This window comes from Muscardinus avellanarius (assembly GCF_963383645.1).
Source record: "Muscardinus avellanarius genome assembly, chromosome: 3".
NCBI classification, from domain to species: Eukaryota; Metazoa; Chordata; class Mammalia; order Rodentia; family Gliridae; genus Muscardinus; species Muscardinus avellanarius.
The window spans coordinates 79,294,962-79,320,034 of NC_137788.1; the positions used below are offsets into that span (position 1 = coordinate 79,294,962).

General features: G+C 38.8%; 2 protein-coding genes across 2 annotated transcripts in view; both read right to left on the bottom strand.

Annotated features, from left to right (window-relative positions):
• LOC308260143 (uncharacterized protein) overlaps positions 1–9,550 on the bottom strand; it is a gene marked incomplete at both ends in the record, with an annotated part of 59,412 nt that extends 49,862 nt beyond the window's left edge. Inside the window, 5 exons of the mRNA XM_080691464.1 lie at positions 521–766; positions 2,537–2,733; positions 2,929–3,038; positions 5,405–5,532; positions 9,367–9,550. Of these exons, the coding sequence (XP_080547590.1) occupies positions 521–766; positions 2,537–2,733; positions 2,929–3,038; positions 5,405–5,532; positions 9,367–9,550 (865 nt within the window). The remainder of the gene's footprint in view (positions 1–520; positions 767–2,536; positions 2,734–2,928; positions 3,039–5,404; positions 5,533–9,366) is intronic.
• Positions 9,551–19,828: 10,278 nt separating this feature from the next.
• LOC308260144 (uncharacterized protein) overlaps positions 19,829–25,073 on the bottom strand; it is a gene marked incomplete at both ends in the record, with an annotated part of 34,343 nt that continues 29,098 nt past the window's right edge. The window contains 4 exons of the mRNA XM_080691465.1: positions 19,829–20,044; positions 20,367–20,560; positions 20,869–20,971; positions 22,034–22,246. Coding sequence (XP_080547591.1) covers positions 19,829–20,044; positions 20,367–20,560; positions 20,869–20,971; positions 22,034–22,246 — 726 coding nt within the window. The remainder of the gene's footprint in view (positions 20,045–20,366; positions 20,561–20,868; positions 20,972–22,033; positions 22,247–25,073) is intronic.

A 25,073-nucleotide genomic window follows, 5' to 3' on the forward strand; every position in this document is an offset into this window, starting at 1 on the left:
TAGTAAAAGTTATCAGAAATTTACGGAAAGAAACATAGAATACTGAACCAAGGGCAGGGTATTTCAACATGGGGTGGTCTGCTTGCCCAGGCCATGTGCCCATAGAGTCAGCCCTGTTTAAAATTGTTTCTCACATATTCAGTGGCCTTGTTTTGCACTCATGACCTGCTGTTTGTTTTCTGACTCATTTCGATGTGTAGAAACTCTTGTATACTCTCACTAAGAAACAGTGACTTTTCTAGGACTTTTCCTCATTTCTCTTTGTAGTACTAGTTCATGACTGAAATGTTAGAGTATTTGTTTTGTGAAATGATCTAGGCCTCAAAAATACTCATACATGGAATCTTTAATTAAATGACATGCATTTTTATGTGTCATACATGTGTGCCTCTATACATTCCTTTTCAGAAACAAACAACTACTTGCAAACACACAAAGGAGTGATAGCTTCAGAAAAACAAACAAACCAACAAAACCATACCAAGCCCCAGGGATATGCTTTGGGACACAGGAAACTCACGATTTCCAGTGACAATGATTCCCCTTCTTAGGGTCTTCATTTTTGCATTGGTGAAGACATAGGAACAGAATTCTTTTGTTTGCATCTGAAAATTCTGTTCTAACTCATTTTCAGGAACTTCTTCAATATGAAGCAATAGTTTTTTGTCACCTGTAGGCCAGTCAAAGACAAAGCATTTCCGTCTTGGAAAGAAATATCTTATACACTCTCTAGGTCTGTTGGAATTTTGGATTTTGGGATTCTTTCCTGTTAAGAAGAAAAAAAAAACTTATTGAAGAGACAGCATGTAGACAAAGAGATTGAGGACTTTTTGTCTTTTCTGAGAATTTTTGCATAAGTGCAGTTCTTATACCCATAAATCTTCCTTAATCAAATCATACAAAGCAGCATGCAATCTACACAATGCATAAAGAATTAAATATTTTTTCTCTTTTGGTACTGTGGATTGAAACCAGGGGCATTCTACCTGTAAGCTACATCACCAGCCTTTTTTTGTGTGTGTATGGTCCGGGGAATTAAACTCAGGAGCATTTTACCTCTAAGCTACACCTCCAGCCTGTTTTGTTTTTATGTTTTGAACTAGGGTCTCACTAGATTTCTAAGACTCTTGATAAGTTGCTAATGGTATCCTAGAATCTGCACTCTTTCTGTCTCAGCTTCTCAAGTACTGGGATTAAAGGTGTGTGCCACCAGGCTTGGCTCCGAGCCTTTATTATTTTTTTATTTATGAAACTAGAACTTACTAAGTTGCTGAGGCTGACCTGGAACCTGAAATCCTCCTGTTTGATAATTAATATTGTAACAAAGCCAAGAGTCAAGGAAGCACTCCTGTAGAGGAAGGGAGAGGCATTCATCTCAAAGGAAAAGAGTTTTGACTGGTTTCCTTAGGTCTTCTATGATGGCTAATAGATTGACTATTTACTAAAGATTTGCAATGTTTGATTTATCAAACATTTTTCAGAAAGTCTTTTGTGATGTTGCAATCCTATGGCAGAAATGAGATGGAGGCTGAAAAGTATGCTAGAAATAAAGATAAGATGTTGTTGGGAAATTTAGCATGAGGAGAACAGATAATAACCAAAGCTGTAAAAAAAATAAAACGCTCTTTTTCAAAATCAGTACCCAAAATACACACATCATAATTACATTTAGAGGTTCTTCTATAAGAAAACTCCAAAGTAATTAATCTCAGTATAATTTCAAGACCTCATTCCTTCTTGATGTCAGAATAGATGGAGCTTGACATGGTCTTGTCGATATTATGTGGCATCCATCAGCTGCTCAAAATGGTAAGTATCTAAATTTATTACATGATATATTATCAGAGTAGATAAGTAGTGCTAACTAGAATCCATATTCATGTTTGTTCAAAGAGTGCATAAATGAGTGAACAAATATAGAATTGAGTCTAGTTATCACTACTTATGTACTCTGATAATCTGTAATAAGCTTATAATACTAACAGTACCAATCACTACATAAAGCTGTAAGATAAAGGTTATTTTTTCAAAAAAGGGAATGCAAAGGATTTGACAGTATTGCTGAGAACATATATTAGTTTTATTTTAACTATTAGTTGTATAATAGCTTTTCTCTGAAGAATATAAATGTCTAGGCTAGTAAAATAAACTGAGCGAAAGATAGTTTTAAAATTAGGTCTTAGATTTCCTTGTGATCCTAATTTTACCAAATTCAGATTTGAAGCATTATTTCTTCTTAGAATGGAAGGAACAGGTAAACATAATAAATAACCACTGATTGTAGGCCTCTCTTTTCTTTCATGATACTGATTGATTTAAAATTATTTAGTACAACATTGAGTCCTAAATTTTCTCAGTGAGTTTAAATTTAGCCTCTGACAATTTCAAGTAATTAATAACTGCTAAAATCATGGCAACCCACTAATCACTCATCACCATTAAAAAGGGCCTCAGTCCAGCCTCAGTGCTAAATTTTGGGGCTTTGTTGATCCCCTTCTCTACTGAGCCCTCCACCTCTCAAACCCTGCTTTGATACCTGGAATCAGCTTCAAGGCATTCTCCAAATACTCATCTTCTGTGACGGATTGGGAACCTAACTTGAGCTCCAGCGTAAAATCCCGAACAGCCCAAACAAAGTCTGGAAAGAAACTCACAAACTCACTGGAGTCCTTTATATCGTCATGTCTGAGGGTGGATTTTGCCCTGATTAGCTGTGTTAGTTCAGTCACATAGCTGGGATCTAAGCTAAGGAATGAGAAGTACCACAGTTTCCAGGTCTCACATAGAAACAAATTCTATAAACATTCCCTGTTCCCTTGTGTTTGCCCTTACTCAACCAGGGCAGTTAATTGAGAGGAAAGAGGAACCAGTCTCAGTTGCCATTCTGAAACTCAGTGCAACATGGCAGTACGGTGCCTGGAAGGATACTGCAGCTGCTCCAGGGCCTGGTGGTTGATGGTGCCCATGCTATTGTAGACAAACATGCTGCTCAAAAGCACGGCCAGGGCAAAGATCCACGAGTCATTTGTGGGGTCAACCTAGGAAGCACGTGAGAACAAGGAGCTTAGGAGTCTAGTCTTCATTCACTCATTCATTTGATTATTCATTCATTCTTTCAGCTGTGCTTTTGCTCAATGTGAGTGAATAAAACATTTTGAAGAAAATGCTAGATTCAAATCTCATTGATGTTTACATCAGTCATTCTCAGTGTATTAGCACATTTAGCCACTAAGACAAACAAGGAACATTTTTGATTTGCATAAATTGTCTAATAAAATGCCTGAAACATAGTTGATATCTAGAAATAAGCAGGCAATGACTCCATTTCAAATTTGGTTTTGATCGTGGCTATACTAAGGATACCAATGCTATTCAATTTATTCAGTTAAGTTTAACAACTCTTAACTGAGCATGTGACAGTATCCAGACCCTGGATTTGGGTGTGTAATACAGTTTCATATGGCAGTCTTTTCCATTAAGAAAATGATTTTTGGAGGGACAGATATACTTGTCAACACATAAATACAACCAAAATGATAATCTCTCCCAGAAGTGGTACCAAAAGTTATGAAGTAAAAGAATGAGTAAATAAATAAATACATATATAAGTATATAAGTATATAAATAAAAAGAGAAAAAGAGGATGATAGAAAGGAATAGGAGGCAGAGGGAGAGAAATAGGAGGAAGAGAGGAGAAAGAGTAAAAGAATGAGGATGAGGGAGAGAAGCAGGGCAGTGGAGAAGCTCATAATTATGAGTAATTAGGAATTCAAAGCAATATGTCATTGACTGCAATTGGGCAGTAAGTTGAAAATAGCTAAGAGCGATAGAATACAAACTTCTAGAGATTAAGGGAATCCAGGAAGTGGAAGGATCAAGAGAAGGCAAGTAAGAATCGTGGAGGAAGGCATTACAGACTTGCTGTATATTATTATTATTATTATTATTATTATTATTATTAATTATTTATTTTGGTGGTACTGAGGTTCCTGGAAGCCCTTCTACCTCCAGGCTGCACTCCCAGACCTATTTTATTTTTGGAAACTGGGTCTCTTAAGCCAGCGCAGCGGATGGCTTCGAACCTGTGTGATCCTCCTGTCTCCACCTCCCAAGCACGGGGATTACAAGCTTGTGCCACCACGCCCGGCTTGACTTGCTGTATTTGACTGATGCAGTGAGCATGCATGCCAGAGGAGAAGTAGAAGATGAACACAGAGTTATAGCAAGACATGGAAGGCTGTGAAACAGATTCAGATCTTGCCCAAATCACATTACAAGTTTCAATATATCAACCTTGATATCAGGTTTTTTTTTTTTAATGTTTTGGTCTCTCTTTTTTTTTTTTTTTTTTTTTCCGGTACTGGGGATGGAACCCAGGTGAATTCTACCTCCGAGCGAAACCCCCAGCCCTATTTTTTATTCTTTTTTTTGAAGCAAAGTCTCACTGAGTTGCAAAGGGCCTCACTAAGAAGGTGAGGCTGGCTTTGAACCTGTGCAATCCTCCTGTCTCAGCCTCCCAAATGCTAGGATTACAAGCGTGCACCACTAAGCCCGTCTTGTTTTGGTCTCTTGACAAATGCAATTATATGTAAAGAAAAAAAACATTATGCAAACTGCAAACTATCACAAAATAATAGCCATCTTGGTTGTTGTACTAATAGGATAATTGAGAATAGTAAAAATGAACTTTTAAATTCAGAATTTCAAAGTCTGCACTATCCCTTCTGCCCCTGCCCCAACATTTTGCAGCAACAGACATCAAAGCCCTACTGCTTCTACTTTCAACTTAGATATAAACCAATAAATATTAGGAGAAAAGATTACGTGCAGCTTATTCTTTAAAGATAAAATATATAAAACTATCCCATTTTCAATATTTTTATTGGGTATAACTCTGGGTTTTGGTCCAAAATCTTAATGGTAAAACCTTAATGATAAAATTCAAGTTTTTATGAAGAATATTTAAACTGATCCCTTTCCAGAGACCCCATTCATATGATTCCTACCTCCAAATTTCTCACAGTCATTGATCCCATAGGTTACAGCTTTCTTCAGAAAGTGTCTCCCAACTCTAATGCCTAATTAGTCTCTTACATTTTGCCATTTTGCATCTCTGTTACCTTTTAAGGAACACATTTTACATTTCTTTTCTTCATAACTAATTTTAGGACTTTAGCTGTTGAGCACAAATTAGTGAAATTAAATTCATCACCATAACATTAAATATAAGATGATCTATCCCTACTTTATCAGAGGTTACTAAGAGAGTTTGAGGAAATAGATTTTAGCTTCATTATTTATAAGTGGATTGCAAGGTCAGCCATTGATATCACAAAAGGTGAATTAAGGTGATAAATTAAGTAGGAGATGGATAATCAAGAGCAGAGAAGATTCTGTTCCTTACCTTTTCCACATCACCCAAGCCCTCGGTGTCCAGAAGGACCAATGTGTGCTTTGGCTTGGAGGGGTGAGGCAAACACCACATCCAGATGCCCTTGGTTTCGGACCTCACTGTGGAGCCCAGGCGGAAGCCTGTGGGGCAGAGAAAGCAATGTAGAGCAACAGCAGACAGTCCATGCTGCTGGGGTGCACTGGCTAAACTTGTAGATGTCAGTGGTTGGCAAGGAAATTGTACGCTATGACTTCAGCAAGGATAACCAAGTATGCATATATATTGTATGCCCTGATCACCACATTCTCCCAACTGCTCAAATTATGTCACCTTACAGAATTAATATGAACTCTATTAACCTGTGTATTTTTATATTACCCTGAAGAGCCGTTGTGTTCTCTGACTTCTGGTAGAGTTCAAGCAGCAGGAAGCCTTAGCAGGAGACCAGAAGGCAGGCATGAGCTTTGCTAACTTCCACTCTGCTGGGCCACAGAGTGCTAGGGCTTGCTCCTCTACCCCAGGTCACAGTTCTATTCATATAGCTCCATCTAACCTTTCTGATCTTTAACACATTCTGGCATCCATTCTTTCTTTGTTTCTTTGGAGTAAAGGGGTACGTTTCTCTACCTAACCCTTGTTATGGCCACTCCTGCAGTGATGTCACTCCCTTTTGTTCATTCTTCCCTGCCTACTCCCTTGTAGATGTCCCTTCCATGAAATGTTCTTCAATTACCCTGTGTGTGCTATAGGTGAAGTCTTCAATGTCCCCTAAAAGCCTATGTGTTAAAGGCTTGGCTCGTAGATTGGCCATATTGGGAAGTGGTAAAAACTTGAGTTGGGGTCAAGTGGGAGGTTTTAGGTTATTGGGAGTATGCCCTCAAAGGGGATTGTGGGATCCCTTTCTTTCTCTTCCTTTTTTTTTCTCCTTGGTTTATCATGAAGTGAGTGATTTCATGCTGCCACAGGCCCAATCAACCATGGACTCAAACCTCCAAAACTGTGAGCCAAATAAAACAGTTTTTATATATTAATTTATCTTGAGCTTTTGCCATAGTGGTGGAAAGCTAACTAACAAGTGGATCATATGTATCCTACAAGGATCTGTACTGATAAATTGGCTTTTGTAATTTTTTCTCTTTCTTTTCTATTTTACTTTAGTTTTTACTTTCTCCTCTTCAACCACAGGTGGGCTCCATATTCATCACTACTCAGGGGGCTGTAAATAGAGAGAATCTGGTGTCCTGGGACACCTGTTGGCCTTTCTTCTCAGAATTAAACCCACGGTGGAAAGGATTTGAGCACTACTCCCAGGAACCAGTGAGTACTATATCTTGTCCAGTGGTACAAGATTCTAACTATCTGTTGTATAACTTTCTGCCTTCAACTAATAACAGAAATGAATATACTAAAATTCCTGGAGGATAGCTTTGGCAGGACTTGAGCCATTAAATTTCCACAACGTGTGTGATCTCTACAGTGAAGGTATTAAAAAGTCTCCTTTCCTCCACGTTAGTAGAAAAGTAGTATCTAAATACTATAGAGTATGTCGAACTCCCTGTGCGTCTATCTATAGAATCCACAAGGAATGATGAAGGACCTTACTCTCAACCATCTAAGGCATAATAAGAAGAAAAGCGAGAGACTGCTAAGAGACAGAGTAGCAACCTGGTTTTGCTCATGGGCCTTGACATGGACTGTCTTTCTGTTCCTCTTATGACCTGAGATGTTGAGAATGTTAAAATTCAGAAGTTTAATGCATTTTGATACTACAAACTCCCTTAGCAGAGCACTGGGAAATTGCCTCATTTTTACTTGATGTTGTCTTGAGTAGAAAATAAAAATGATGCTGTGACAGCTCACTTTCCAATAACTGTCTCTTAAAGTTCTCACCATTTGATTTCTCAAAATAAGTAAATAAATAACTAACAAAAAACTGACCCGTACATTTATTTGATTCAGGTAAGGAACAATGTCTTCCCCTACTTGATGTCCAAAAATTCCTTTAAAAGAAAGATGAAGACAAAATTCTTTGTGTGGCAGCCAAAGGGAGTATGGAAATAAGAAGAGAAGCACATAGAGGAAAAGTGAAGTGAAAGGATAGAGGGATAAAGGCATTAAAAGAAAGGGAGAGATCAAAGGGGAGAGAGGGAAAGAGACACAGTGTGAATGGAAGGAAAATGGTGCTGAGCCACCCAGCCCAAGAGGAAGTAAGACATTAGGGGGAAAATGTTTGCACAGTCTTTAAAAATAGGAATACCGGGTGGTGGCGCACACTTGTAATCCCAGCATTTGGGGGGCTGAGACAGGAGGATTGTGGTTCACAGACAGCCTCAGCTACTTAGTGAGGCCCTGTTTCAAAAATTAAAAAGACTAAAAAATAGGGCTGGGGGTGTAGCTCGGAGGTACAATACCCCTGGGTTCCATGCCTGGTGCGCGAAGAAAGAAAAAAAAAAAAAGTAAACTTTTTGTTGAGCAAAAAAAGCAAAATGCCCAGAATATATACACCAGAATTCCCTTCATATAAAATACAAAGAAAAGCCAAATCAAGTTTTTATTAGAATGAATAATAGACTATAGAACCATTTTTTCAAAGCAACATAGACGTGTGCCCTGAAAATCAAAATATTAGCAAGCTATACACCTGTTTCTATTATGTTTTTCAGATTGAAGAGAGGTCTTGCTAAATTGCTGAGATCCTCATTAGGCTGTTTCAGCCTCCCAAGTACTGGGATTACAAGCACGCGCCACTGAACCCAGATTAACTTTATATTTATTAACTAGAGTACAGATATACTTTATGTATTGCTTTTTAGTCTGAATATTACAAAAAAAAAAAAAAAAAACTAAGCTGGGCCGTGGTGGCGCACTCTTGTAATCCCCGTGCTTAAGAGGCGGAGACAGGAGGATGCACAGGTTCGAAGCCAGCCGCGCTGGTTTAAGAGACCCTGTTTCCAAATTTAAAAAAAAATAATAATAAAATATAAAATAGGTCTGGGAGTGTAGCCCGGAGGTAGAAGGGCTTTCAGGAACCCCAGTACCACCAAAAAACAACAACAACAACAACAACAAACAACCCCCCCCCCAAAAAAAAAAACTAAACCACAAAAGGGAGGAAATCGCACACCAGGCGTGGTGGCGCACATTTGTAATCCCAGAGCTTGGGAGGCTGAGACAGGAGGATCGCACAGGTTCAAAGCCAGCCTCAGCTACTTAATGAGGCTCTCAGCAACTTAGTGAGACCCTGTGTTAAAATAAAGTATAAAATAGGTCTGGGAGTATAGTCCAGAGGTAGAAGGACCCTGGGTTTTACCCCCAGTACCATGAGGGGGGGGCAATAATAATTTACCAACGATTTGCTAAGAAAAATAGAAGGAAACAAACTCGCATGCTAGCCCAATTTGGATATTGGGTATACTTTGATTGATATGTACTTAATAATTCTGTATACATACTGTATCCTTCTGCCTATCCATTTTATTTTACTTTATTTTATTTATTTTGGTGGTACAGGGTTTCCTGGAAACCCTTCTACCTCCAGGCTACACTTCCAGACCTATTTTATATTTTTATTTGGAAACAGGGTCTCTTAAACCAGCAGAGGCTGGCTTCAAACCTGCACGATCCTCCTGTCTCCGCCTCCCAAGCGTGGGGATTACAAGCTTGCGCCACCACACCTGGCCTTTGCCCATCCATTTTTAAAGGACACATTTAACTGTGTTTGTATACTATTTGAAATGAGTCTGTGGCCAGAACAAAAGGCTGCAGGAGAAAAAAAGGAAGTCATTGCTGGAGCTCACAGACCAAAAAGCGAGTTTCATTTTTGTTTTGGGGAGTTCTTGGGGTGGGGGCTAGATATGGGTTTATAAATTTGATTATAAGAATAAGAGATGTTCTTCAGTGGGAGGCATCTAGAGAAGATGCCACCAGCTTGCCCTACCACTAGTTCCAAGCCTCTGCCCCCGGTTCACACTCACCATGGCTCTGTCCTGCAAGACGATTCATGAGGTAGGACTTCCCTGTACGATACAGCCCTACAATGGCCACCACCACCACAGGTTGAGATATCTTGTCAAGAATCCTTAGGGCATTTGGGTTCACCGACAGCTTCTCATTCTTGTTTTCCACTAGACAAATGGGGGCCTTCATGGTAGATGCCATGGTAACCTATAACTCAGAAAAGCTACTTGCATTTAGTGGAATATAGGATCTTAATGTCATCGCGGGTGGTTAGTCAAAGCGTGTGCGCATCAGCTTTCTGCTTGTGGAATGTGTAAGACAACTTTCTAAGTTTTATATGTGTCTAAAAAGGAAGAAAATGAGTCTAGGTGGCCAGGCCTGGTACATATGCCTTAAGCACATTATCTTGTGATACCTATAAGAAGTCTAAAAGAAACATTGTCTGGCCATTTAAAGAAAACAAAAAGAAAAGAAAAGCACTGCACACTACCATTTTGGGGTAAGTGGAGACAGAATGGGACATAGTAGAGAGGAAGGAGGCATGGTTAGGAAAGGTCTCAGACATTCCAAAAGAATTTGGTCTCATTAATGCAATGAATACTTGAGTCTCTTCCATGTCCCTGGGCACCATTCTTGTTGTCCATTACCAAGGTATAAACATATGCATACAAAGTTTGAGAAAGGATATGGAGATAAAAGAAACCAGGTAATTAAAACAAATCAAATAAACCATGATAAGATAGTAAGTCCTCAGAAGAAAATAAACAGGGAATGAGATAGGGAAATTGGGGGCTGGTTTTATATTCATATAGTCAGGGGGAGGCCTCCATGAGAGCAAGATGAAAAATCTCAACTTTGATGAAGACAGGTTTAGAGGATTTGTCAAGAGACCACTGCAAACAGGGGAAGGACGGCTGGAAGAAGCGACCCCGCAGGAGTACTGTGGCAAGGGGAGCTAGAAGTTGGTCCCAGAGAGGGCTTCCTCTCCAGACTGATGCTTCTCACACGGGCTTATGCTGCAGCTGCAGGCAGATGTCAGAGGGGCAGCAGAGCAGACTGGGGACGCAGCTGCCTTTGCACCAGAGAGGCTAAATTGCGGGTGCCAGAACACAGCGCACACCCTGCTGGGACACACACAGCCTAAGCCATTCACAGACCGCTCCCCGGGATAGCTGGCGGCTCCCAGCGCCAGCCAGCGCGGAGCCTGCAAGCCCAGAGTGCAGTCAGCATTGGGGAATTCCTTGATGTTCTGAGAGGGAAACAGGCAAGAAGAAAACTCACCTGGCAGGGGTTCTGCAGTGCTGGACAAGTTCTCAGCTGCCTTTTCTCACCCCCGAGTTTCCTGCTGTGCCTCGCCACTCAGAAAATGTCTGCTCTTCTCAAAAGCTGTAAACCAGACAGGCTGTTTCTGCCATCCAAAAGCACTGAGGAGAAGGAAACCAAAATCGAAACTACACTCTTCTCTTGCTCTATTAACCCTTAAGGTTATTGTACTGTTTCTAATTGGGCAGGAAAAAAAGGAGTTCAGAGGACGAGACAGGAGAGTCTTCGGTCTTCCTCACCACTGTCTGAAGTCACGGTGCCTCTTCTCACAGGTCCAGCCCACTTGCTTCTCTGTCCTGGAGATTATCCCTGGGTCAGGTATTAGCATTGTGCCGCATCAGTGTAGGGACCACCAGCTCTCCCCACTTCATCCCTGTACAAATCTAGGCATTGCGTCCCTTATAATATGATCCTGATGGGGGAAAACCCCTCCTCCTGACAAGCCCTGACAGGCCTGGAGAAGGCTCTGGGTGGAGCTTGGGGAAAGCCAATGGGTGGGGCCTGCTGGGTGTGTTTGTTGTGGTCAAAGCCTTTGTACTGTTGCCTGGTCAAGCCCAGAAACCCTCCTTCACATGTCTGCACCACTTGTCAGGAAAGGTCCATTTTGACTGGAAGAATTGTTAAATTTGTGATCTGATACCAGATTTTACTTTTACAAAGTGTCCACTTCAAACCCTTCGTGGTCACATTAGAAAGGGAAATAAGTCGTTTTGCAAAAACAACTCCTCCCTTCCATTCTTTTTGGGCCAGAGATCTCACCAAATTGAAGTTTTCAGGCTTTGGTTTCTGAGTTGGGCAGAGAGGGTCTGTTCGTAACTGTTCCACCAGAGGAGAAGGCAGGAATCATACAGGACATGAGCAGCCTACTGGCCACCCTGGAGCTTTGCAGGGGACAACACTGTAAGAGAATCAGTGATTTCCAAGTGATATTGAGGGGTCCTGAAGCCTCCTCGATATGGATACCCATCTGCAGTGTCCGCCTTCTCCTTCTCCACCACCTTTCAGAGCACTGGGATGAAATTATCACACTGATGGAGCCCCAGAGAGTGGCACTCACACAGCCTATCCCTGGGGTAGCAAGTGACCCAAAGGCCTGCCAGCTGGACCACACTCTCTTCTTTCCTTATTTATCAGGGGTTGAGGAAAATAGAAACTGTCCGAGTGATCTGACACGAACTTGCTCTGACTAGGGAGAGAATGGTGAGCCCTCAAGTCCTCAGTATTTTAGCCTTTTTTAATTTTTTTTCTGAAAAAAGCTCAGGATGTAGATCAGTGGTAAAGCATTTGTGGGTTCAATTTCATTACCATCACCATCACAACAAAAGGAGAGAGAGAGAGAGAGAGAGAGAGAGAGAGAGAGAGAGAGAGAGAGAGAAGAAGAAGAAGAAGAAGAAGAAGAAGAAGAAGAAGAAGAAGAAGAAGAAGAAGAAGAAGAAAGAGAGAAGGACAGAGAGAGAGGGGGAGAGAGAAAAATTGAAAGTGAAAGCAGGGCCAGGTTGTTTTGAAATAGGACTAATATTAGGAAATCAGCTGTCTCTGTTTTTATCAGACCAAAAAAAAAAAATAGTTCAAGGGACAGTTGAATATTTTGGGAAAGTTTATGTATAAAAGAATGAATTCTATACCTCCCATCAAGCTTCTTTCCACATAAAGTAAATTTACTATATTAGGGTAAATTTGAAAATATTAATAATTATTTAATCTCAGGTATATTTGGTGTGATTTTATTTGTGAAAACTGCTTACAAACACCAGGCGTGGTGGCGCACGCTTGTAATCCCCGCACTTGGGAGGCCGAGACAGGAGGATCACGCAGGTTCGAAGCCAGCCGTGCGCGCTGGCTTAGGAGACCCTGTTTCCAAACAAAAAAAATGTAAAAATAGGTCTGGGAGTGTAGCCCGGAGGTAGAAGGGCTTCCAGGAACCCCAGTACCACCAAAAAAAAAAAAAAAGGTCTGGGAGTGTAGCCCAGAGGTAGAAGGGTTTCCAGGAACCCCAGGACCACAAAAAAAGTGCTTACAAACCTACACTGATAAAACCAGAGGAGTATATATATTCCAAAATCTATAACTACTTCATTGAAATAATTAATATTTTTATTTTACTGGCTTTTATTTATTGTGGACTCATTTTTGAGAAAATATGAAATATTTTTATCATCACAGAAATACACATAAATAAAAATAAGGTGTTTTCCATTTTAAAAGGAAATGATTTATTTCAGTAAATAATTTCTGATTATTGGACATTGCTCTTCAGCTGGTCATTAATTTCTAAGACATAAATTTCATAAGTAATAGCTGTGTACAAAACACTGTCATATTAGTGTTCATTGGCACAGATCAATAATTTACATAATAGTGTTTAGATAGAAAAAGCTGCTTAGAAGGAGGGATTGTACTGGCCTCCAGGCTGGGACAGAAACCAAGGTTATGACAGTCACTGGAGCCAGAAAAGGCACTTTACCCTGTTAACAAATCAGAGAGACAAAACTTGATGTAAGTAGAATTTGGGCCTATTATTATTTTATTCAAGTGACAGTTTTTATTAACATACTTCCATTGTTGCTTTGTAGTTATACATCATAGTGAGGTGCAGTGTGATACATGTACACAGCGTGTACGTGGCAATTTACTTCAAATATAGGTGGTGTGCGGTGTGTTTGGGTACTGATCCCAATTTACACCCATGGGGTGGTTAATGAGCATGTGAGTTGCTCTAATCTGGAAGAATTTCCTAGACAGCTGGTGATTCAGCACAGGAGCATTTGTCTCTGACTCCGTAAGCAAGCATTTATTAATTGGCATAAAGGTTGGCAGAAATGGTGAAGTCAGTGGGGTTTAGAGGATGGGATAGGTCTGGAGAAGGAACAGACCCTGGCATCCTTATATGCATATGTCACGAGGATCGGCAGGCCCAGTAGCTCATGCCAATGGTGTCCTATTTAGGGCTAGACCCTGCTGCCCGCTCCTCACTGCAGAGAGGACCCTGCCACTGATCTCACTTTAAAGCCAGAGTTTTTGCTACAGAAGCTACAGATAGGTTCTGAGAAAGTTCTTATCTCCTTGCTATCATGAAGCCATGCATATGAAACAATTTAATTTAGGAACTTTTCTCATTGTAACCTAAAACCTGGTGTCTAATTTGTAGTTTTGGGGATTTAGGCCCCCTGATATGTAACCACCATAGGCTACTAATGCAACTCAAAGAATCTCATGTCTGTCAATGGGCCACCATAGCTTCCTCAATACAGGGGGATACAAGGGACCAAGGTGAAATAACCCAGTCAGGAAATGGGAAACTGAACTGATATTTCACAAAAGAAGAGATACAAATGGCCAATAGATACACGAAAAGATGTTCTACATCATTAGCCATCAGAGAGATGCAAATCAAAACTATGCTGAGATTCCATCTAACCCCAATCAGAGTGGCAAGCATAAATAAATCAAATAACAACAAATGCTGGTGAGGATGTGGGGAAAGAGGAATTCTTTTACAGTGTTGGTGGGAGTGCAAACTAGTTCAGCTACTAATGAGATCAGTGTGGAGATTCTTCAGAAAACTGGGAATAGATCCACCATATGATACAGCTCTACCACTCCTGGGTACTTTTCCAAAGGGGTTGAAATCAGAGAACTACAGTAGCATATGCATACCTATGTTCATAGCAGCACAGTTCGTAATAGCCAAAATATGGAACCAACCCACGTTTCCATCAACAGATGAATGGATCGCAAAATTATGGGAAATATATACAATGGAATTCTACTCAGCTATAAAGAAGAACAAAATCATGTCATTCACAAGAAGATGGAAATATCTGGAGAACATTATAAGTGAGATCAGCCAAGCACAAAAGGAGAAGGGACATGTTTTCTCTAATATGCCCAAACTAGGGAGCATTGGGGATACCAGAGGGACTCAGGATAATGGAGGGGAAATCTCAGCAAAGCTAGAAAGGAAGGAGAGGAGAAGAAGAAGGCTGAGGTTGATTAATGGAGAAGCTACATCAAATATGTGTAAAAGTATGAATACAGCATGGTTAACCTGGACACTCATTGTTGAGAGGGGGAGAAGGGGAACCGGGGTATGAAGAGGGCACCAAGCACAGTCTAAACGTATACCATTTTCAATATGTTCCACATATAAATAAAATTTTAAAAATAAAATAATTCTTAAAAAAAAAGGAACCAAGGTGAAAAGCTAGAGAGTTCCTGTGAGGGAGTATCAGGGGCATTGTGGAACAGGGTCGACAATGGTACAATAGTTTTAGAGAGCATTGAGTGAAATCAGAGCACAACCTGGGAATATAACTCAGGGAGGAGTGTGTGTGTGTGTGTGTGTGTGTGTGTGTGTGTGTGTGTGTTCCTCATGATAAGCAGATGCTGTACTCCATCACCAGCCCATCCCAGGGGGACTCTAACCAGGCCCCCTTCATTTAAAGAAGTCAGGGTATAATCCTTCAAGGACACAGCCTATAAGTTCTCTGCAAATAAATTCTGGATTATGGCTGTGGGCTGAGACACAATGCTAAGACCTTAGTCAAAATCAGGAGCATCTCTCTGTGTTGACTTTGACAAATTTAATTCAGGTGTGCCATGAGTCCTGCGAACCTAGTCCAAAGCCATGTTTGTGAATATAGGGAGAGATTCTGGCGGACAGGTGAGGGATAAAAATAAGGCTTTCTAAAATAGAATCAACGGGATAACATTTTTTAAGCAACATCTGTATTTAGGGGCAGCAGCTGAGTGTTGAGAGTTTTGGGATCTGCTTTTTTTGTGTGTGTGGTACTGGGGTTCCTGGAAACCCTTCTCCGGGTTACACTCCCAGACCTATTTTATATTTTTATTTGGAAACAGGGTCTCTTAAGCCAGCGAGGCAGGCTTCAAACCAGCGTGATCCTCCTGTCTCTGCCCCCCCAAGCGCGAGGATTACAAGCGTGCGCCACCATGCCCACCTGGCCTGGGATCTGCTTTTAATCATAAAACTTTTGTAATGATATGTGTCTGGATTGTATACATTGTGTTGTCAGTTTCATTCAAATTTAATGCAACATCCCTTATTATTTCTATATCCGCACTGTTAGGAAATTCCCTAAAGAAGAATAGATACTAGCAAATAAAAGAGTAACAGTGAAGAAGCAGGGCATGCTTAAAGAAGTCTGTAGACTCTGTGGAAATTCCCAGAATCAAAAGATAACATATGTGACTTTCAGATCTGCAGCTAGTTCATTTTAGCCCAGAAGAGTCTGAAGCAGTACATGGCTGGGAAGGAATTCTACAAACACTGAGTTGCACTGAAGAAACTTTTCCTGTGAATTCACCACTTTTATAAATATGAGGTTATCGTTTATTTATATATTTTAGTACTGGGGATTTAATCCAAGGTCATTCTATCTCTGAGCTACATTCCTCAGCTTTCTCTAATTTTTTTTTTTTTGTTGTTCTTGTTGTTTTTAAACAGAATCTCACTAGGTTGCTGAGAATCTTACTATGTTGTTGCGGCTGTCCTTGAACCTGTGATCCCTCTGCTCAGCCTCCCAAGTATTACAGGTGTGAGCCACCAAACCCAGCTAAGGCTGGAATCTAAAAGCCATCCCAGCTTTCACCCTGGCCTCATAGATGAGGAGGTAGGCCTGTGCTTCCCAATTTGTTGTGATGATCACATATGTCCTCTTGAGCTGACCTGTACCATTTATGTTTTCTTCCTCCCTTTTTTCTTTCTTGGGTGGAGGAATTGAACCCAAGGGGGTAAAAAATGAACGCAGGGTCATTCAGCCTCCAAACTATACCTCCAGCCCTTTTTTTAAATTTTAATTTTGAAACAGGATCTCCCTAAATTACTAAGGCTGAACTGGGACCTGCAATCCTCCTGTCTCAGCCTCCCAAGTACTGAGATTCCAGGGCTGTGCCACCACCATGCCTGAATGGTTTGTGTTATTTCTAATAGCATGAAACCCTACAGCCTATAATAAACGTATCCACAGCAATATTATTATGTTAATTTAATTTCAGTCATAATTATTTCTTTTATAATAAGTACATATCATACCAAATATAAAAGGCAAGGAAAATTTAAGATGTATAATTACCTATCTTTCTTTGTCTCACTTGACTACTAAGGTTTATCCCAATTTGACCATGATTATTTTATTGTGCATTTTCCTTGAGTTAGACAGTATTGCCAGCATGTTTATTATTTTCTAAATTTAATGGTAACATCAATACACATTTCTTGTATCTTTTTTTGACACTTTCTAAGAAGTCTTGGAGACTTTCTCATATTAGCACAAATAGAGCATCTCCTTTTATTGATTGATTGTAGAGATTTTCTTGAAAGCATTACCCCAAGTTTACAGATTAGTAATCAGGAGAGGTTTTCTTTTTTTTTTTTTCAATTTTCTGTCAAAATACATTGCTATAGCATATATCCTAGTGTATGTGTCCTTTGACACATGACTAATTAAATCTACAAGATAATTTTCTAACAGTTCAAAGGCTTGTGAAATTGATACTTAGATATATGATTGTACCCAACTGTACTCTCAATAGGAAAGAGATAATATTTTATATTTCCCCACCCCTTACCAACCCAGTAGCAAAATGAGTAAAACTAAAACAAATTCATTGCTGATCTATGGACAACATAGCCTTGTTTTTTAAAACTTATTTTTATGATTAAAGTCAACATCTTTTCTTCCTTCTATTTGTCCATTTTTTCAAGTACACTGTTCTTTATCACACTAATTTGAAGACTTGTTTTGAATTATTTTGTCATTTTGTGACTTAAATATATTCCTTGTTTTGCTATTCGTCTTCTTGCTTTGCCCCCAGCCAGAAGGTAGCTGCAGAGAAAGCCCAGGCCCATCTGTGCAAAACAAGTAAACAAAGTGCAGAGGGTTATTATGTATTTATTTTAATGAACTATTTCACATTAGAAAGAGCCTCTAAATCGGACATGGTGGCGCATGTTTGTAATCCCAGCATTTGGGAGGCTGAGACAGGAGGAATGCAGCGGTTCACAGCCTCAGCTACTTAGTTAGACCCTTTGCAACTCAGTGAAACCCTGTTTCAAAATAAAGAATAAAAAATAGGTCTGGGGTTGTAGCTTGGAGGTAGAATGCCCCTCGGTTCCATCCCCAATATTGAAAAAAAAAAAGAGCCTCTAAGAATTCTTCTTGAAACCACCACCCCCAATATTACTTATTTTCATGGTATAATGTTTCATGTCTAAATTTTGGTCCACTTCTTGTTTCTTTGGTATAAAGATGACTCCAACTTTATTTTTTTCCAAATTTTGGCTGATTATTTCACAAAATATAAAATTTATTATGTACTAAACTCCGCACAATTCTATGATAGTACCTAGGCTTCCAAGTTTATTTTATTGCTGTTTCAATAGGCTTTTTTTTTTTTTTTTTTTTTTTTTTTTGGTTGGTACTGGGGTTCCTGGAAGCCTTTCTACCTCTGGGATACACTCCCACGGGCTACACTCCCAGACCTATTTTTTTAACTTTTTTATGTGGAAACTGGGTCTCAAGCCAGCGAGGCTGGCTCCGAACCAGCGCGATCCTCCTGTCTCCGCCTCCCAAGTGTGGGGATTACAAGCATGTGCCACCACGCCCGGCTCAATAGGCTATTTTAACATGTGGTTAGAACGTATGTTTCCTCTCATTTATCATCCTTCATTATTTTTTCAAAATTTGCTTTTGCTTGTGATATTGCCATATAAACAAAACAATAAACATATTTCCAAAGTCAGTATTTGGCATTGTTATTTGATTTACATTAAATGTGTATATTGCCTTAAGAAACATCAACATTTTATTTCTATTTATAAAATTGTGGCCTTCAATAGTATTTTAAAACATTCTTTAGTTTCATTTTACTGGTTTCTGGTTAATTTCATTCTAAAGAATTTTACTAGTTTTGATGTTTTTGCAAATGCAGTCTTGTCTTTATTTTTTTATGTATTTATTTTTGTTTGTCTCACTTTTTTTATTTTATTTTATTTTTTTAAATTTTTAAATTTTTTATTTTTTTTAATTGGTGCACTGTATTCATACGTCATAGTGGGATACAAACTTTTGTAGACATACATGCACACATCGCCCAGTCAGCCCCCACCCGATCCCCACCCCATTCTCTCCCCATCCCTCCCTCCCATGCTTGGCTTAGTGGTTAACATCTAGTATTATAGCAATTTATCCAAAATTAAAAATGATAATCTCACATAACAGTTTCATTTGTCTGATACCAAGCTTTTGATGACTTAAAGATAACATTTCAATATTTCTTTTTACTTTCTTTCTTACCAGAGAATATTTTTTTTTCTATTTTTTTAGGTGAAACTATCATATATTTATATATTTATTTTTCAGAAAAAAAAAATCTATCCTAATATGGAATATGGACTCTAGATACCCAAAATGATCTTGAAAAAGAACAAAGCTAGAAGATATATATTTTCTGATTTCAAACCATATAAAGCTACAATAATTGAAACAGTGTAGTACTATTCTAAAGGCAGATATATAAACCATTGGAGTTAAATACAAGCCTAGAGCTAAATTCTTCCCTATATTGTCAAGTTATTTTTGACAAGGTTTCCACAAACATTTGGTGGTGGAAATAATAATCTTTTAACTAAATATTGTTGAAAAATAATAATTACATGGAAAAGAATAAAATTGGACCCTTACCTAATCCCATATACAAGTATTAACTCAAAATAGATAAAAGACCTAAATATAAATCTTAAGATTATAAACTTTTAGGAGAAAATCTGGGTCATAAAACCTCACAACATTGAAATTGGCAGTGATTTCTTGGATATGATTTCAATGGCACAGGCAACAGAAGAGTATACAAACTCCCTAAAAAATAAAAAAAAAATTGTATATCCAAAGACAATGTAAACAGAGTTAAAAGTTACTAATAGAATGGGATAAAATATTTCCAAATGCTATATCTGAAGGTATATTAATATTCTTCACATATATTTATTATTCAAATTATTCTGGTCAATATTAAGTTTGTCCTTTGTGTGGCAAAGCCTTGACTTTTTTTTAATGAAACTAACATATCAAGACTTCAAAACTGAGTCTCAGGGAAAAAAGAAACTTTATTTATAGTTTTCTAACAGAAATTCTGAGCTTATTGCATTCCTTTGCCAAACGCTTTAAGCCCTAGGCCAAATAGCTTAGGACGACCTGGTATTTCTGAAAGTATCGTGCCAATCCCATCGCAAATCGTTCCCAGTAGCTGTCTCTGAGTTTTATTTGTTTCAATCTCCTTTTGCAGTCGATTTATCTCTGTATTCATCTCTTCAGCTTTCTTTTTAAAATTTTCATTGAACAGGTCTTCTTGGACCTATAAGAGGAAAAAGGACACTCTGACCCACTCTGACCATAACACTTACAGAGGGTCAGGAGTTGGCTTATATTGTGTCTAATATTTCTCCTAGTTTATAGTATTTATTATATAATATATAATGAAATATATAATATAATATAAATAATATACATATAAATAATACACATATGAATATAAATAACAATATAAATATAAATAATATTATAAATAATATAATAATATAACAATATAATATATAATAAAATATATATAATATTTATAGTGTGTCTAATATTTCTCCTAGTTTCTAATATTTCTCCCAGGCAGCATCCAGACTCACCTTCAGCTTGTGCTCTAGCCTCCTCTCCTGCTCTCTCAGAATGTTCTCCTTTTCTCTCTCCATCTTCTCCTTTAGTTGTGCAATGTTTTCCTGGAAGCTCCTCTCTTGAGCCTCCATCATTTGCTGCTGCTCCTTCTGCTGCTGTCTTAGTAGCTCCTGTTCCTTCTCAGCCTCCTCCTTCTTGGCCCGCTCAGCTGTTCCACAAAGTTTTAGAGAGGAAGAAAATCAGTCAGGCCTGAATGCTACAGTCCTGAGCTCAGAGACCAAATTGATATTGAAATAAGCAAAGAGGCATCTTAGGTGCTACACTTTTCAGAATGTTATTGGAAAAGATCTGACTTATTGAGTACAACCACACCTGCACTCTAATTTTCAGATTTAGCAGAGTGCACATTCTTCTGTATGTAGGAGAGGAAGCTCCTTGTTTCAGGAAGGACTTCCTGTCCAGTCAGAGGCTTCACAACAACCTACCCAACCCTGAGAGCTGAGTCCTCTGCTGTACCTGCTGTGGCCTTCTCTGCATCAGTGAGGGCTTTGTCTGACTGCAGGATGGATTTCTCTATAGGAGCCTGTGACTGCAGGAAGCTCTGCAAGACCTCGTTTGCCTAGGGAACCAAGAAGGAGCAGAAAAAATGTCAGACCTCAATGATCAACTGTCTTGCTAGGCAGATTACTGTTCTCTAAGCCCCATTAATTTTTTATCCTTCTTATTATTCCCCCATGTTTCCTTTTCTTCAGTGGCTATGGTATAAATGCTAATCTCTTTTGAAGGATTTGAACATCTCTCACAGAAGCCTCTGTTCTAGCTTTCTCCCAGTCTTCACTACTCACCCCAGGCTACAGCCAATGGGAGCTGTGAACATCCATAAAATGTAACCTCTGTTGTTTAATATATTGGCACATTTCTTTTTGCCTGCCAGGATGCTTGTATCCTTCCTGTTATCTTGGATGAAATGAATTAGTAATTCACCTTTACCCTTTATTTCCTGTTATAGAAAGCTTTCATGAGTTTCCTTTAAGTTCTGAACCGCGGCCAAGAACAGTGAGCTGCCAAGCCAGCTCTCCTAATGAACTCACAACTTCCTAACTTCTCCGTGCATCACATTTCTCAACTAAAATATGGATAACAATGGTATCTATTTCATTACATTATTCTGAGGATTAAATTATAACTTCAAAAGTAGCATGTAAGTACAGGTGGCTGACTATATCCATGGAATAGAAGACAGTATTGAATATGTGTCAGAATTTTGTTACAAGTGTTGTTATATTAATTGTATAACATCATCTATCTGTTCATGCCAGGATGGCAATAATTTTCACGCTGTATTTAAGTGACTACTTATATTGGAGGCAAGACTATCAGCATTTTGTGAAGAAGAAAGAGATGTCCTTAATTGCTGAATTGCCTCTATTTAGCTCCAGTATACTCTCATTGTTTGATCAATGAGAAAAATATTCTACTCCAATAGGTATTACTGATTCTATACTATTGGGAAAATATTCCTGGTTTCATCAAGAATATCTAATTGTGGATATAAAAGGTAAAAATGGAAAGTCATTTCATGCTCTCTGCACGCCTCTTAAATGGTTCTGTGGTCTTAGATTTTAAGGAGCAACAAGACTCTCTAACTCTGCTCTTCCTTCCCCTATTCTTTATTGCTCACCTTCACTCCTTTCCTGGGCACTAGCATGTAGCCCTGTTCAACCTTTTCCCTTGCTTCTAAGTAGAGACTGTGCCCTCCAGGAACAGAGAAGGCTCCTTTTGAAATACTTTCATTCAGGGGATGTGAAAGCTGCTCCAGCTGAGCCCGGCTATATTGGAGAGATGCTTCCTCATTCTGCAACAAGAAATTTCCCTTCATCGTCTCAATGGTGTTCTGCCAAGAAATGTAGGGAAGTACAGAACAAAGATACTATTAGAAGGAAAGTCCAAATGGTATCCTCTTCAAAGAGGCAATCTCATGACCTCAGAGTGGAGTGGAATTGGGAAGTGGACCCAGAGTCTGGAGGCTTTCTTTAGTAGCATTTTTTAAATTTATTTTTATTTTTTATTGGGGCACTGAATTCATACATCATAATGGGATAAAATACTTGTGTAGATATATGTGCACACATCGCCCAGTTAGCCCCTACCCCACCCCATTCCCTCTGCATCCCTCCTTCCCATGCTTGGCTTACTGGTTGATGTCTAATATTATAGCAATTTATCCAAAATTAACAATGATAATCTCACATAACAGGTTCATTTGTCTGATATCAAACTTTTGATCACTTAGAGATAATATTTCAATATTTCTTTTTGCTTTCTTTCTTAACAGAGGATATTTTTAAGGTGAAACTATCATACATTTTTTCCAGAAAAAATCTATCCTAACATGAAATATGAACTCTAAATACCCAAAACAATCTCGAAAAAGAACAAAGCTAGAAGATGTACATTTTCTGATTTCAAACCTTATAAAGCTACATTAATTGAAACAGTGTAGTACTGCTAAAAAGGTAGATATATAAACCAGTGGAGTAAAATAAAAAGCCTAGAAATAAATTCTTCCATATATGGTCAAGTTATTTTTGACAAGGTTTCCAAGAACTTGGTGTAGGAAATAATGATCCTTTCACTAAATAGTGTTGAAAAAAATAGTTATATGAAAAAGAATAAAGTTGGACCCTTACCTAATACCATATACAAATATTAACTCAAAATAGATAAAAGACCTAGATGTAAATCTTAAGACTATAAACTTTTAGAAGAAAACCTAGATCATAACACTTCACAACATTGAAATTGGCAGTGATTTCTCTGATATGGTTTCAAAGGTACAGGCTACAATAGAATAAAAAAACTTCCTAAAAAATAAAAAAATATTGTAGATCCAAAGACAATGTAAACAGAGTTAAAAGTTACTGAAAGAATAGGGTAAAAAATTTCCAAATGCTATATCTGAAGGTATATTAATATTATAAATAAAAATCCTAAAAATTAGCAACAATAAAAGCAAACAATACAACTTATAAATAGGTAAAAGACTAAAATAAATAATGCACTGGCTCTCTAGCGCTGGTTTTGAAGACATAAATCCCTTGAGTTTCTGTTTGTCATGGAAGCTTCTTATTTCCCCATCTAATTTGATAGATAGTTGTGCTGGGTAGGAAATTTTTGGCCAGAAGTTGTTTTCTTTCAGATTTTGGAATATGTTACTCCAAGCCCTTCTGGCTTTCATGACTCGGTTTGGGAAGTCTGGAGTGATTCTAATTGGTTTGCCTCTGAATGTCACTTGGCCTTTTGTTTTTATTGCCTTTAAGAGTCTCTGCTTGGCTTCCACATTGGTCATTTTGACAATTATGTGGCGTGGGGAACCTCTTCTCTGATCCCATCTAAAGGGAGTTCTATACATTTCCTGGACCTGTGTATCGATCTCTTGTTCTATGTTTGGAAATTTTTCTGCTATTATTTCTTTGAAAATATTATTGAGCCCTTTGGTTTCACCTTCTTTTCCCTCCTCTATTCCAATTATTCTTAGGTTAGCTCTCTTAAAATGGGCCCATATTTCTTCAATGTCAGATTCCTGCTGTCTGATTTTTTTTTCCTAAGTTATAAATTATCTGTTCGTTTTTGGAATGATCTTCTTCTAGGAGCGAGATTCTATTCTCCATGTGGTCTAATCGATTGTTTATACTTTGAATTGAGGCCTTTACCTCAATGATTGCATCCTTTATGTCTTTTAAACTCTCTCTAAATTCTTTTCGAAAGTCCTGTATTATTTTGACAGTTATATTACTGATTTGATCTTCTGGAGATCTCTGAATTTCTGTGTTATCAGGTTCTGATAATATGGGGTTGTGGGCATTCATTGCTCTGTTGTTGTTCCTCTTTCCCATGATTTTAGAAGTTTGTGCCTTCCCTGAGTCACTACGACTTCACTTAGGGTGCTCTGTATCTCGAGTCTGTGGTAATCTCTGCCACCGTTATTCCTTCACTGGGTTGGGCTGCAAAATCTCAGACCCAGGGAGATTATCAAAGTCCCTGGGCATGTAGTATAGGGATTTCTCCTTTAGGGGCCGCAATTTCACTCACAGTTACTGTGCGTGTTGATCAGGAGCTGTCAAGGGTGCGGTGAACTCGCTGTTGCTGCTGGCAATATGGCGCCGCTGCCACACCCTCGGCCCTGAGGCTGGAGCTGCTGGCAATATGGCACCGCTGTGAGGCTGGCGTATTTCTTTTCTGGTTTTGAGCTCTGTTCTGAGTCCCTGGAAGGCATGATGAGCTTGACCACTGGGAGTTTTAGACGTTCTTTGCGCTGAAAGAACTGCTGAATTACACCCTAATGATCCGCAGCTGCTCACTTCAGCTCCTTGCTTACCTTTCCTCTCTGGATCTTGGTGCTGTGAGGGAAGATGGTGCTGGCGCGGACCTGCTGCTGCATTGCGGGCTTGATTTCTGGTCTCTGGTTGTTCTTCTAGTCTTTTTTTTTTCTCAGTCCCTTGTGTTTATATTTTTTATTTCTCTGCTGATGGTGTTTTCTGGCTATGAAAAGCACTGATTTTGTGGCAGTAGAGATTGAGTTTTAGCAGGGCTCATAAACGCTGCTTTTCCCATTTGCCATCTTCCCGGAAGTCTCTTTAGTAGTATTTTTTTTTATCAATTTTATAATTTGGAAAATCCCTTCTGTTTTTCAAAGCCAGACTCATTGTGTGAAAATGGAA